At 39.6% G+C, this 13,092-nt stretch overlaps 1 protein-coding gene across 6 annotated transcripts in view; it reads left to right on the top strand.

The window, feature by feature from the left end:
• Positions 1-13,092, top strand: part of RAD54B (RAD54 homolog B) — a 99,353-nt gene that overhangs the window by 63,104 nt on the left and 23,157 nt on the right. For all 6 annotated transcript variants that reach the window (XM_064588119.1, XM_064588120.1, XM_045896227.2 and 3 more), the window contains 2 exons: positions 1,497-1,787; positions 7,030-7,205. In XM_064588119.1, the coding sequence (XP_064444189.1) occupies positions 1,497-1,787; positions 7,030-7,205 (467 nt within the window). The remainder of the gene's footprint in view (positions 1-1,496; positions 1,788-7,029; positions 7,206-13,092) is intronic.

Consider the following 13,092-nt stretch of genomic DNA (forward strand, 5'->3'; position numbering starts at 1 on the left):
CCTATAGTGGGCAAAATGCAAAGTGTTAGATCCTAAGGAATACAGTGAAGAGCCAAACTGACGGGTGCCTTGTTCCCATAAAGCTTTAACTATAGAGGTCTGTTTTTGTTACAAACAGGAAAATAAAAATAAAAATAAAATGTCAAATACATTTACATATTTGACATAAAGAAAAAAGACTTGGAAGATAGACAAAAAGTCATGACAGCAATGGTTGTTTCTGGTTGATTAAAGTAGGTTTTAATTTTCTTAATTTTAAATAACTATATTTTCTTGCTTTTCCTCAGTGAACCTATTTGTTTTCAGTGAATCTATTTCTTTTTTTTTTTTTTTAAAGATTTTATTTATTTGAGAGAGAGAATGAGATAGAGAGCATGAGAGGGGGGAGGGTCAGAGAGAGAGGCGGACTCCCTGCTGAGTAGGGAGCCCGATGTGGGACTCAATCCCGGGACTCCAGGATCATGACCTGAGCCGAAGGCAGTCGCTTAACCAACTGAGCCACCCAGGCGCTCCGAATCTATTTCTTTTGTAATAAAAGTTGAAAATAGTTTTAAAATATGAGGGGAATTTTTTATGATTTTTTAAAAAATTTTTATTTTTCTAATATTTATTTTTATTTATTTTTAATTTTTAAATTTAAATTCAATTAACATATAGTGTATTATTAGTTTCAGAGGTAGTTTAGTGATTCATCAGTCTTCAACTCTTCCTGCATTCTTTATTTTAGGAAATATCACATTAAAAAAATCATAAGTAGGTACTTCACTAGGTACTTCACAAAGAATTAAATTTAAATTTTTATTTATGCTACTCATTACATCATGTGGGAATTTTTTATGGTTTATATAGAAATGAATATATACATATGGGATTTTATTTTAATCTTCACTGTGAAGTTATGTATACTCAAAAGAGAATTTAAACATATATTTCACCCATATGGTATTTTGACTTAAGGTATTGTGGTAAAAATTTAGAAACAAACCAAAGGAAACAGACGAATTGGAAACTAGCATTTCTAATGAACAATATGTAATGATTTTGAAAGAATTAGCTGTGCCTTGTGTCAGTAATTCTTGTGGGTTTAATTTTAGGATCAATAACTTGTCAAAATATTTGCTTCCAAGAATTTGCTGAATTAGTTCTTTGTTGATGATTTTAAGACTTATGTACCATGATAGTCTTCACATAAAAGCTTACTTTTAGAATAATTTAGTTTGTAGATTGTTGATTTCTGATGGCTCTCAATGGGCCAATAGCCAAACAAGGATGAGGAGACTGGTTCATTTAATTAAATGATTATGCTGAACCTTTAAAGAGATGGTGGTTGGTTTTTCTATCCCAAACTCATACTGCATTTATTCTGTAAAAAAAAAAAAAAAATCTGAAGGGACATAATTAGTAAATGGTTTGTTATTATAAGATGTTTAATATTCCTTTTTAGTTACAAGTATTCTTTAGTTTATAACACTTTTAAATTTGCGATTTTTCCATAGGAAGAAAAGGAGTTAGGAGAGAAAAGAGCAGCTGAACTTACTTGCCTTACTGGACTCTTTATCCTTAGAAGAACCCAAGAAGTCATAAATAAATATCTTCCACCTAAAATAGAGAATGTAGTCTTTTGCCGACCAAGAGCGCTACAGGTTGAGCTTTATCGAAAGCTGTTGAATTCTCAGGCTGTCAGGTTCTGCCTTCAGGGGTTGTTGGGAAATAGTCCTCATCTAATATGTATAGGAGCTCTTAAAAAACTGTGCAACCACCCCTGCCTGTTGTTCAACTCTATAAAGGTAAGTAGTATGTGAGACTGTGTCAAGGATATGAGCTAAGGGTTCTGTGTCATATGAATGTAAGAGGGCAGATTGGGCCAATCCCAGGGGTTACATTTGTGGGTTTTCCAAAAGCTTTACAGCCTCTCCTATATGTTTCATCTCTACAACTTATCCAGTCTTCCCTTTGTTGAGAGACTGTCCATATTCATAGGATTAAAGTAGGGGTGAAATGGATGTGAGGCACTGCCTTCTAGAATTTGCCCCATGCCCTTTGGTATCTCGTCTAATACTTTTTTTTTTTTAAGATTTTATTAATTTATTTGACAGCGAGAGAGACAGCGAGAGAGGGAACACAAGCAGGGGGAGTGGGAGAGAGAGAAGCAGGCTTCCTGCTGAGCAAGGAGCCCGATGTGGGGCTCGATCCCAGGACCCTGGGATCATGGCCTGAGCCGAAGGCAGATGCTTAACGACTGAGCCACCCAGGCACCCCTCTCGTCTAATACTTTGCTGTGTTTTCTCTCCCTATTTTATATAGCCAGTCAGTTTTGTTTGGTGCAGACAAATACAAAATTTATCATTGAAAATTTAATTTTTTCCCATTATAAAAGTAATACATGATACATTCAATTTGTATGAAATTTATAAAATTCAGAAAATCAGAAGAAAATTAAAGTCATCTGCTGGTTAGAATATAAATTGGGGGCGCCTGGGTGGCTCAGTTGGTTAAGCGACTGCCTTCGGCTCAGGTCATGATCCTGGAGTCCCGGGATCGAGTCCTGCATCGGGCTCCCTGCTCGGCAGGGAGTCTGCTTCTCCCTCTGACCCTCCTCCCTCTCATGCTCTCTGTCTCTCATTCTCTCTCTCAAAATAAATAAATAAATAAAATCTTTAAAAAATATATATATAAATTGGTACAACTGAAAGAAGGTTTGCAATATATATCAAAGCCTTAAAATTTTATGTTTTGTGGCCTGGCCATACTTTAAGAATTTATTATAAAGAAATAAAGCTTTCTAGCCAGAAAAAAACCCCATATTTTAGTATTAATAATCTTAGCCAATACTTAATAAGGACTTATGTACCAAACACTAAATGCTTTTCTAGTATTGTTTATTCTTTATAAAACTCTATGGAGTAAGTATTGTTATTACTAGCCCCACTTTTTGGTGAGGGAACAGGGGTTCAAAGATATGCATATATAATCTTGTTCTAGAGAAACTTAATTTTATTTATTTATTTTATTATTATTTTTTAAAAGATTTTATTTCTTTATTTGAGAGAGCATGAGAGAGAGAGAGTGAGAGCACATGAGAGGGGGTAGGGTCAGAGGGAGAAGCAGACTCCCTGCTGAGCAGGGAGCCTGATGTGGGACTAGATCCTGGGATCCAGGATCATGAGCTGAGCCGAAGGCAGTCCCTTAACCAACTGAGCCACCCAGGTGCCCCGAGAAACTTAATTTTAATAATGCTATGCTTACTATTTTAAAGATTTATTTATTTATTTGACACAGAGAGAAAGAGAGAGAGATTGACAGAGAGCAAGCATAAGCAGGGGGAACGGCAGGCAGGGGAGAAGCAGGCTCCCCGCTGAACAAGGAGCCCAATGTGGGGCTCGATCCCAGGACCCTGGGATCATGACCTGAGCCAAAGGCAGCCGCTTAACTGACTGAGCCACCCAAGCGCCCCTATGCTATTTTAAAATCTACTTTTTTCACTAAATAAATCATGAACATTTTCTCAAATTAGGTATCTTCTCCAAGTGTGATTTTTAATGGTTGTATAGTTGAACTAACCATTTGGATAATTAACAAACATAAGGCAGTTTGGAGCTCAGTGAGAGTTTTCTGTTTTGGAGTTAGAACTGGGTATTAGTCCCCATTCTACTATTTACCAGTTCTTTAATGACAAATTTAATCATGGTCAAGTTACATCTGTGAGCTTTTATTTTTCTTATTTCTAAAGCAGAGACAATAATAACTTCGGATGTTATTGTGGCAACTTGATGAAATGGTATGGAAAGAACCTAGCAAAATGCCTGGCCATAGAAGTTACACAGTAACTATTAATACTCTGTTACCCGCAGCGCATGCTTAACACTTTATTAAATAAACAACTTTTATTCTTTTATTTTTTCTTTAAATATTAAAAGCATAATTTGCAAACAAAATGAAAGAAAACCTGTGGGTGCTGCATTATGCTTGAGGTCAATAGTTATATACTTAGAAAATGGAGTGTTCTACCAGAATTCTTCAAGTTTATCCTAAATGAGTTATATTTACATGGTTTATCATAGGAGAAGTCTGTAACTCTTAAGTAGGTAGGATTATAACAATTTATTAATCACCTTTTTAAGAAGCAGATTTTATATACAGTGATAAAAATTAAACCCTTTGGGCATGACGCCCAGCAAAAATAGAAGCCCCAAATTCTTCCTTAAAAGGCAGCCCAGAATGCACCAGTTAACCAGTAATAGGCATAGGATACTACAAGCTTCAAAGAGGGTACATAATTTACAATCTGAGACTTGTTTGGTAAAGCCTTTCCTCTAACATCATAGCAAATGAGGATCGCTAGAAAATGCCTGAAATGAGCATTCCATGTGTATAAAGCATTAAGTTTAAGCCATGTTTTTGTAAATATATTCCTGTTGAAACTAGTTTTTTTCCCCCAAGTTCAGTCAGGGTGATGGGTTTCTTTTCAGGAAATGTGAGTGGAATATAATCAAAAAAAAGTATAACTGGTAACGAAAGCGTATTGACTACAGAGAGTCAGAAGAGTGAGTGCTGTGACTAGCTGATCTGAGAGGGCTAACTGGTAAATCCCTGTGATGGAAGTGATACATCAGACTGTCCTACATAAAGATATTATCTATTAGTTGATTCTTAATTAGGGGTCTTATGCATTATAATCTGGAAAGCTTTTAAAACTACATTTGTCCTTGGGGCGCCTGGGTGGCTCAGTTGTTGAGCGTCTGCCTTCGGCTCGGGTCGTGATCCTGGGGTCCTGGGATCGAGCCCCGCATCGGGCTCCCTGCTCGGTGGGAGGCCTGCTTCTCCCTCACCCACTCCCCCTGCTTGTGTTCCCTCTCTTGCTGTGTCTGTCTCTGTCAAATAAATAAGTAAAATCTTAAAGCAAACAAACAAACAAACAAAAAACTACATTTGTCCAGGCCTCAACCCATATGGACTGATTGAGAATCTGAGAGTAGGACCCAAGTATGAGGATTTGGAAGAAGTGATTCCCCAGGGGATTCTGGTTACGTGTTCCTGGCTAAGAACTTAGGCCATAAGATCACCATCTCCCTTGTATTTTGATTTAATATTCACAAGACAACTTTTTGCTAATGATTTGGCTTGCCTTGTGGTTTCATATGACAGAATGCATAGACCAATTGGCTTAAATAGGTGAGTCTCCTTTGAGAATAAATTTATATTCTGACTTAGTCTCTTAATTTGATACTTAGTATGGCTCATTTGCCTAGAGCTTAACCAGATTCAGTTTCTGAACATGAAAAGTTGTGGACTAGATCCTGGGTCTGTCTGTGGTCCTTTGATGACCTCTCCAAGGTGTTGGCATTTTAGCAGACCTAATCTGAAGCACCCAGCATCTGTCTCTTTCCCCTTGTATATCCCAGTAATATTAATATCTTAGGGTTCCAGGTATTTTTAATCAAGTGACTTTACCCAACTATTGCTATATTTTGGGAATAAGCCAAATTAAAATCAGTACTTTGTGCCCAGCATTTTACACTTCAAGAGTCACTGCCCTTAAGGTGTTCCTGGAATTATTTTTTTAAAAGACTGATTTATTTATTTGAAAGAGAGAGAGAGACTGTGTGTGAGTGGGGCTGTGTGGGGGGGTGGTAAAGGGAGAGAGATAATCCAAGAAGATTCCCTGCTGAATGTGGAGCCTGAGGTGGGGCTTGATCCCAGGACCCTGAGATCAGGACCTGAGCCAAAATCAAGAGTCTGACGCTTAACTGACTGAGCCACCCAGGCACCCCTGTTCCTGGAATTATTAAAGAGAGAATACAACACACATGAAAACATAGGGAAGTATAATAAAGTATACAGTTAACTTCTCAAGTAAGGTCAAAACTGAAATGTACTTTGGGTTTTTTTTTTTAAGATTTATTTATTTGACAGAGAAAGAGAGCATAAGCAGGCGGAGTGGCAGGTAGAGGGAGAGGGAGAAGCAGGCTCCCGCTGAGCAGGGAGCCCGATGTGGGGCTTGATCTCAGGACCCTGGGATCATGACCTGAGCCAAAGGCAGTTGCTTAACCAACTGAGCCACCCAGGCGCCCAAAACTGAAATGTACTTTGTAACCATAAAGTTCAAGAGTCAGTGTCTGCCACCTCCCCCCAAAAAGGGTTTATAAATAATCAGGTAGAATTTGCATTGGGTCCTTAAGTATTTATAGGATTGAGATAATTGGACAGAAAAATGAGGAAGCTTTCTAGGCAGGTGGAGTAGGTTGAACAAAGTTTCAAGAACAGTGATCAATCCAGTAAATGTGGAAGAGAGGGAGGAGACCAGTCCGTCTCAGAAATTTAATCTAAAAAGTGATGTAGTTATTAATAAGTGTATTTCTGGCTAAGTATTCACATGTCAGCTAGGCACTTTTGGAGGAGAAACTTCAGAGGTGCTGTTAATCACTTTGGAATAAAATTATTCTAAAAAACTGTTGGTAATATAAACAAAAATAGTATAAGTAAGAATACATTTCTCTGTTAACTTACGCAGAATTGTTCCTAACGCAGAAGAAATTGTTAAGATTGAGTAAACCCTTAGGATCGATTCTGAGTATGACTTAGGAGGTGCTATGAGAAGCCCACAAATCAGGAAAGAAAAGTAATAGAGGGAAGGAGAGAAGAGAGAAAAAGGGGCCTTATGGATGAGAAATCTCAGGTTTTGGAGAGAATAAATGTTGTATCACTATTTGCACCCTAGTTTCCTCTCTTATTTCTCTGCTGTCCCCCTTCCTCTTCCCAAGGAACACATGGGCAGCAATGCTGCCCTTGCAGGGTGAAGATCGCCTGCACTAGGTACAGCAGAACTGCTCTGTAATTAACTCAGTAGGATGCAGGTGACCTTTTTCAAAAATGACCAAATCAGTAACCTATAAAGATTTACATTAATAGCTTGGTATTCTTTTCAGGTAGCTATTAATCTTCACTCCCCCCCCCCCCATAATTTTAGCATTTTTCCCCCATCCTAATTAACAGACATGAACCAGTGTTAACAGTCATCCTTTTGCATAGGAAAAAGAATACAGCTCAACTTGGGATGGAAATGAAGAAAGGAGTCTATATGAAGGCTTAGTAGATGTGTTCCCTGCTGATTATAACCCTCTCATGTTTGCTGAGGAAGAGTCCGGAAAACTACAGGTGCTGTTGAAGCTCTTAGCAGTTATTCATGAACTTCGTCCTACTGAAAAGTAAGAGGTCAATTTAATAAACTTGCTTGTCAGTGCTCATGGAATTTTGGCTTAGACTATGGCCTTCCTTCCTCTCTTCCCTACTTTTTTGGGGTCATGATCTTTATTTAAGACAAACTAAATCTAAAGTAAATACATAATATTCACAAAACCCCAGAGATGTCTTTTGATATTTAACACCTAATTTGTTCCTTAATCTCTTTCAGAATCCTCTTTTTTTTTTTAGTCCCTCAAATGTTGACCCTTCTTTAGGGTTCTCTGTAGCCTTCTTGCTCCAAACACCCTTCCTTGGTTACCTTTACTCCTCATCATTTCAACTCTCACACATACAGTATTGATTCCAAGTCTGTATCTCTGGTCCAACCCTGCCTTTGCATTCCCACATCCTCATTTCTTACTGTTTATTGGACATCTAAATCTCTCTTGATGTCATATCAGACTTTAAGCTGCAGATATCCTTAACAACTTCATTTGCCATTGCAAATCTGACCCTTTTTCATCATTCCTCATCTTGATAAATGGCAGCAAATCCAAGCAAAAATCTAGTTATACTAGACTCACTTTTCTCCTTCACTTACCCAACATTATCAGTCACTAAATTCTATTGATAGTTATTTCTTAATCTTGGAATCCACCTCCTTTCTGGTACCAAGGCTTTTGTTTTGACTCTTGTAATTAATGATTTGGGTTATGATGGTCTCTTATAAACTACTTCCCTCTTATTTTCAGCCTCATTACATATCAACATTGCCCTAAATTTCTTTTTTTTTTTTTTTTAAAGATTTTATTTATTTGACAGCGAGAGAGGGAACACAAGCAGCGGGAGTGGGAGAGGGAGAAGCAGGCTTCCCGTGGAGCAGGGAGCCCGATGCGGGGCTCGATCCCAGGACCCTGGGATCATGACCCGAGCTGAAGGCAGACGCTTAACGACTGAGCCTCCCAGGCGCCCCTGCCCTAAATTTCTAAAATACAAATGTGAACATATAACTCTCCTTAAAAATCCTTCAAAGACTCCTAATTGTCTTCCAGGAATTTCTAAAATCTTTAGCACATTTGGCAAGACTTTTCACGATCTGGCTAATGCCTCATTTTCTGGGCTCATCTCCCACCACTCCTTCACACTTAGCATGTGGTCCAGTCATACCAAACTACCTGCAGGACCGTCACTTGCTCTGCTTCTCACTGTTTGCTTTTACATGTTGCGGGGGCCTATGCCTCCATGACCTTCACTTCTCATTCATCTGGCCAGCTTTTTCTGTTCATTAAGACAGCCCAGATGCTTTCTCCTTTGGAAGACCCTGGCCTCAGATTGAGTTAGATGCCCCTTTTTGTACCCCCTTTGTATCCTGTAACTGCCTCTTATGGAGCTCTTCTCACATTATATTATGATCATTAGTTCTCTTATATATCCATACTTAGAGTACAGGGACTGTGTCTTAAGTATCTCTGTATCAAACCGTCTTTGTGAATTAAGGCAAAAATACATAGAAAAGATTGCAAAATAGTAATTACATTTAATTGTCAAGGGATCTTGCATAACCTCTTCGGAGCATTTATAATACCATTTGACTTGTGCATATTTTTAGGTTTATTTTTCATAACAATGAAGGAATTAAAATAAGGAAACTTTCTACGAAGTGTTTAATACAGTTTGATTAAAATGTTTTTTTTAGATAATATTTCATATGTGTAATATGTATATGCAGATTGTGGGGGTGCCTGGGTGGCTCAGTTGATTAAGCGGCAGGCTCTTGATTTCGGCTTGGGTCATGATTTCAGGGTCCTCTTCTCTGAGGAGAAGGAGATAGGTGATGGTGATTGGACAAGGAATAATGAGTGAACAGTTTTAGAGGAAATGAGAAGAGATAAGATAAAAACATATGTGTGAAAATTTATCCTTGAAATGCTGTAGGGAAAGGTTTCCCTCTTGTGGTGGGGAGAAAGGAATGATGAGGAAAAGCATAAGTTAGAGGTAGAGTTGGGATAGGGTCATTTGGACTGCTTGTGGGTCCCTAGGAAAACTGTATCCTGCCTTGTCCCATGAGAGAAGCAGCGGCACTTCCATCAGTGCCATAGGATGGGTGTTCTGTTGCTTTACATTATTTGAAGAGATCCACATCCCCGCCTCCCCAACACCCTTTTTACAATTGTAAAATGCACACAACATAAATTTACCATCTTAACTATTTCTAAGCGTATTGTTCAGTAGTGGTAGGTTCATTCACATTGTTGTGCAACCAATCTCCAGAACTCTCTTCATCTTGCAAAACAAACTGTACCCAGTATATAACAACCCCCATTCCTGCCTCCCCCTCAGCTCCTGACAACCACTCTTCTACTTTCTGTCTCTGTGAACTTGACTGTTCCAGGTACCTCATAAAAATGGAATCATACAGTATATTGTCTTTTTGTGACTGGCTTATTTCACTTAGCTTAATGTCCTCGAGCTTCATCCATGTTGTAGCATGTGTCAGAATTTCTTTCCTTTTTAAGGCTGAATAATATTCCATTGTGTATCTTTTCCACATTTTGTTTATCCATTCGTCTGTTGATGGGCACTTGGGTTGCTTCCACCTTTTGGCTATTGTGAATAATGCTGCTATGAACATGGGTGTACAGATATCTCTTCAAGAGCCTGCTTTCAGGGGCTCATGGGTGGCTCAGTTGGTTAAGCATCCGACTCTTGATCTCAGCTCAGGTCTTGATCTCAGGGTCATGAGTTTGAGCCCTGTGCTGGGCTACATACTGGGTGTAGAGCCTACTTAAAAAAAAAAAAAGACCCTGCTTTCAGTTCTTTTCGATATATACCCAGAAGTGGAATGGTTGGCTTATTTGGCAATTCTTTTCTTTTCTTTTCTTTTTATTTTTTTTAAAAGATTTTATTTATTTATTTGACAGAGAGAGACATAGTGAGAGAGGGAACACAAGCAGGGGGAGTAGGAGAGGGAGAAGCAGGCTTCCCCGCGGAGCAGGGAGCCCGATGAGGGGCTCGATCCCAGGACCCTGGGATCGTGACCTGAGCTGAAGGCAGGCGCTTAACGACTGAGCCACCCAGGTGCCCCTGGCAATTCTTTTTAAAATTTCTTGAGGAACTACCATACTGCTTTTCATAGCAGCCACACCATTTTACATTCCCACCAACGGTGCACAAGGTTTCTAATTTCTCCACATTCTCACCAACATTATCATGTTCCTAATGGGTGTGAGATGGCATCTCATTATGGTTTGAATTTTCATTTCCCTGTTGATGAGTGATGTTGGGCATCTTTTCATCTACTTGCTGGCCATTTGTATATTTTCACTGGAGAAATGTTTATTCAAGTCCTTTGCCATTTTCTAATTGGACTGCTTTTTAGGTGTTGAGTTGTGGCCCTTTTTTCATATGGCCAATTGGGTGTAGAGGCCAGGCTTTCCAGGGCTGGGTTGCCTATGCACAAGCATTCTAAGCCTTTAAAGATATGTAGCTAAAAGTGACAGTGTTTGGTTTCAGGGATAGTATTAAGCTTTTACTGTAATTGCTGTGTTACCATTAACTTTACCAGACAGTTAAGTCTTCAGGAAGAACTTTTCTAGCACATACAGTGTTTTTGTGCAGGTTAAGATGTATTAGAACTAGGTGGAGGCATATCTGAGAACTCTTGACTTGTCTACCAGGTTACCCTTTTATGGAATTTTTAAAAAGGAAACTTCAAAATTTAAAACCGTTTATTTTCCCTTCTGGTTGTTGCATTCATGCACTAGGCTTCATGGCTTGGCGAGCCAGAGTTTATGCTGCATTCCAGCCCCCATGCATCACTTGGATGGAGACTCGTGCTGGGTGCACCTTGCACTCTACCTGACCGCCTTGACTACAGATTTCAGTTGCTTTAGGGGACAGTCTAATGAACATAAAAATAATAGTCTTGTTTCAAAGTGGTATGTACTTCTGTGGGGTGTGGGGTGCTCTAGACCTCTAAAAGAGGATTGTCTGAGATTCCTAGTGAAGATGTATCAGAAAAACTATGTTTAGATAGTGTTATTTATCCCTGTTGTTGCCAGGTGAACTGGGGAGACCTCCAGGCCCTGAGGCCTCCATCTTGCCCACCCTGGGACTGGAGGCTCTCTGTCTTGTCACAAGAAAAGAATTCAAGGACAGACTAGACACAGTGGTTGAATGGTGCAAGTGAAGAGTTTTTTAAAGTGAGAGTCCACTCTGGAGATGTGAAAGTGGGCGAGCTCAAGGGAGAAGTTTGGATTTCTACCTTTTATTGACAATTGTTATCTGAGACGTGGAACATTTATCATTTGGAGAGGGGATTTCTTTGGGAATAGGGTTTTGTACCTTTTCTCCCTTACCTGGTCAGGGTCTCGGACCTTCTTTGTCTTGGGCCTGTCTAGAGTGATCTGGCTTCTTGTGGCTTTGTTTGTGGAATGCTGCCAGGTTACTGGCTTTCCTGGTAACAGGTCTTGATGGACCCCTCCACCCCACCCCTTTGCTGACCTCCAGGCATCCTGTTAAAGCCTAACCAACTGCCTTCTGTAACAGTAATAGAAAAGAAAGGGAAGGAAAAATGATTGAAATAATAGTATAGGAGTTGTGGTAGATTACAAAAATGGTCTAAGTTCTTTTCCTCCATGTATCCATGTTCTTTTGCTAGATAATTTTGAGTGATTTCCCACTGTGACTCTGAGCTCAGCCATATGACTTGCATTGGACCATGCAGTGTTGGCAAATGTAGCACAAAAAGGAACTTGCAAAGATCTTGTACGTTGGGGCTTGTCCTCCCTTGGGTTCCTGGAACCTTTCAGTCACCATGTGAATAAGCCTTGGCTAGCCTGGTGAGTAGGTCAGCCATTCACCAGTTGACCAGGCAGCTCACTGCAGATACTTGAGTCAGCTCAGCCACAACTAGCAGAGGAACCTTCTAGCTGAGCCCAGCCTAAATTGCCAACCTACTGTTATTATTTATTTTTTTAAAGTAGGCTCCTTGCCCAGTGTGGAGCCCAATGTGGGGCTTGAACTCATGACCCTGAGATTAAGAACCTGAACTAAGATCAGGAGTTGGATGCTCAACTGACTGAGCCACCCACACACCCACGCCAACCTACTGTTAAAAAACAAAATTCAAACAAGTAAGTTCAAAGATCTAATTGGCTTTATTCATGAATCAGGCAGCATCCCATCTAGAAAGAAAGTAGGGGAGAGCTCTGCTGAGCTTAATTAGCAGAAGGTTTTTAAAGGCAGGAGGGGGGATGTGCCTTAATATGGATCATTTTTCATTTATTGAGCTGGGAACTTTAGTAGGTCCTTTCAATCTGAAGACTTCATGTCTGGGAAATATTCTATCTTTCTCTCAAAATAATTTCTTTTGTTTTCTTTGGAATTTTTGTCCGATATTGAACCTCGTTGACTGATTCTCCTCTAATTCTTTTATCTTTTCCCTCCTAATGGTCATCACTTTTTTTTTTTTTTTTTAAGATTTTATTTATTTATTTGAGAGAGAGAGGGAGAACACAAGCAGAAGGGGAGGGAGAAGCTGAGCAGGGAGTCCAGCAGGGGGCTCAGTCTCAGGACCCTGAGATCATGACCTGAGCCGAAGACAGACATGTAACTGACCGAGCCACCCATGTGCCCCATCACTTTTTCTTTTTTTCATCTATTTCCAGGTATACTCTCTTATTATTATGTTCCAATTTTCTTGTTAAATTTTTATTTTGGGGGGGCGCCTGGGTGGCTCAGTCATTAAGCGTCTGCCTTCAGCTTTGGTCATGATCCCAGGGTCCTGGGATCGAGCCCTGCATCGGGCTCCTTACTCCGTGGAAAGCCTGCTTCTCACTCCCCCACTCCCCTGCTTGTGTTCCTCTCTTGCTGTTTCTCTCTCTGTCAAATAAATAAATAAAATCTTAA

Source organism: Mirounga angustirostris, unplaced genomic scaffold (genome assembly GCF_029215605.1).
Source record: "Mirounga angustirostris isolate CCGP_5_RB_7025 unplaced genomic scaffold, mMirAng1.0.hap1 SCAF_4, whole genome shotgun sequence".
Lineage (NCBI taxonomy): Eukaryota > Metazoa > Chordata > Mammalia > Carnivora > Phocidae > Mirounga > Mirounga angustirostris.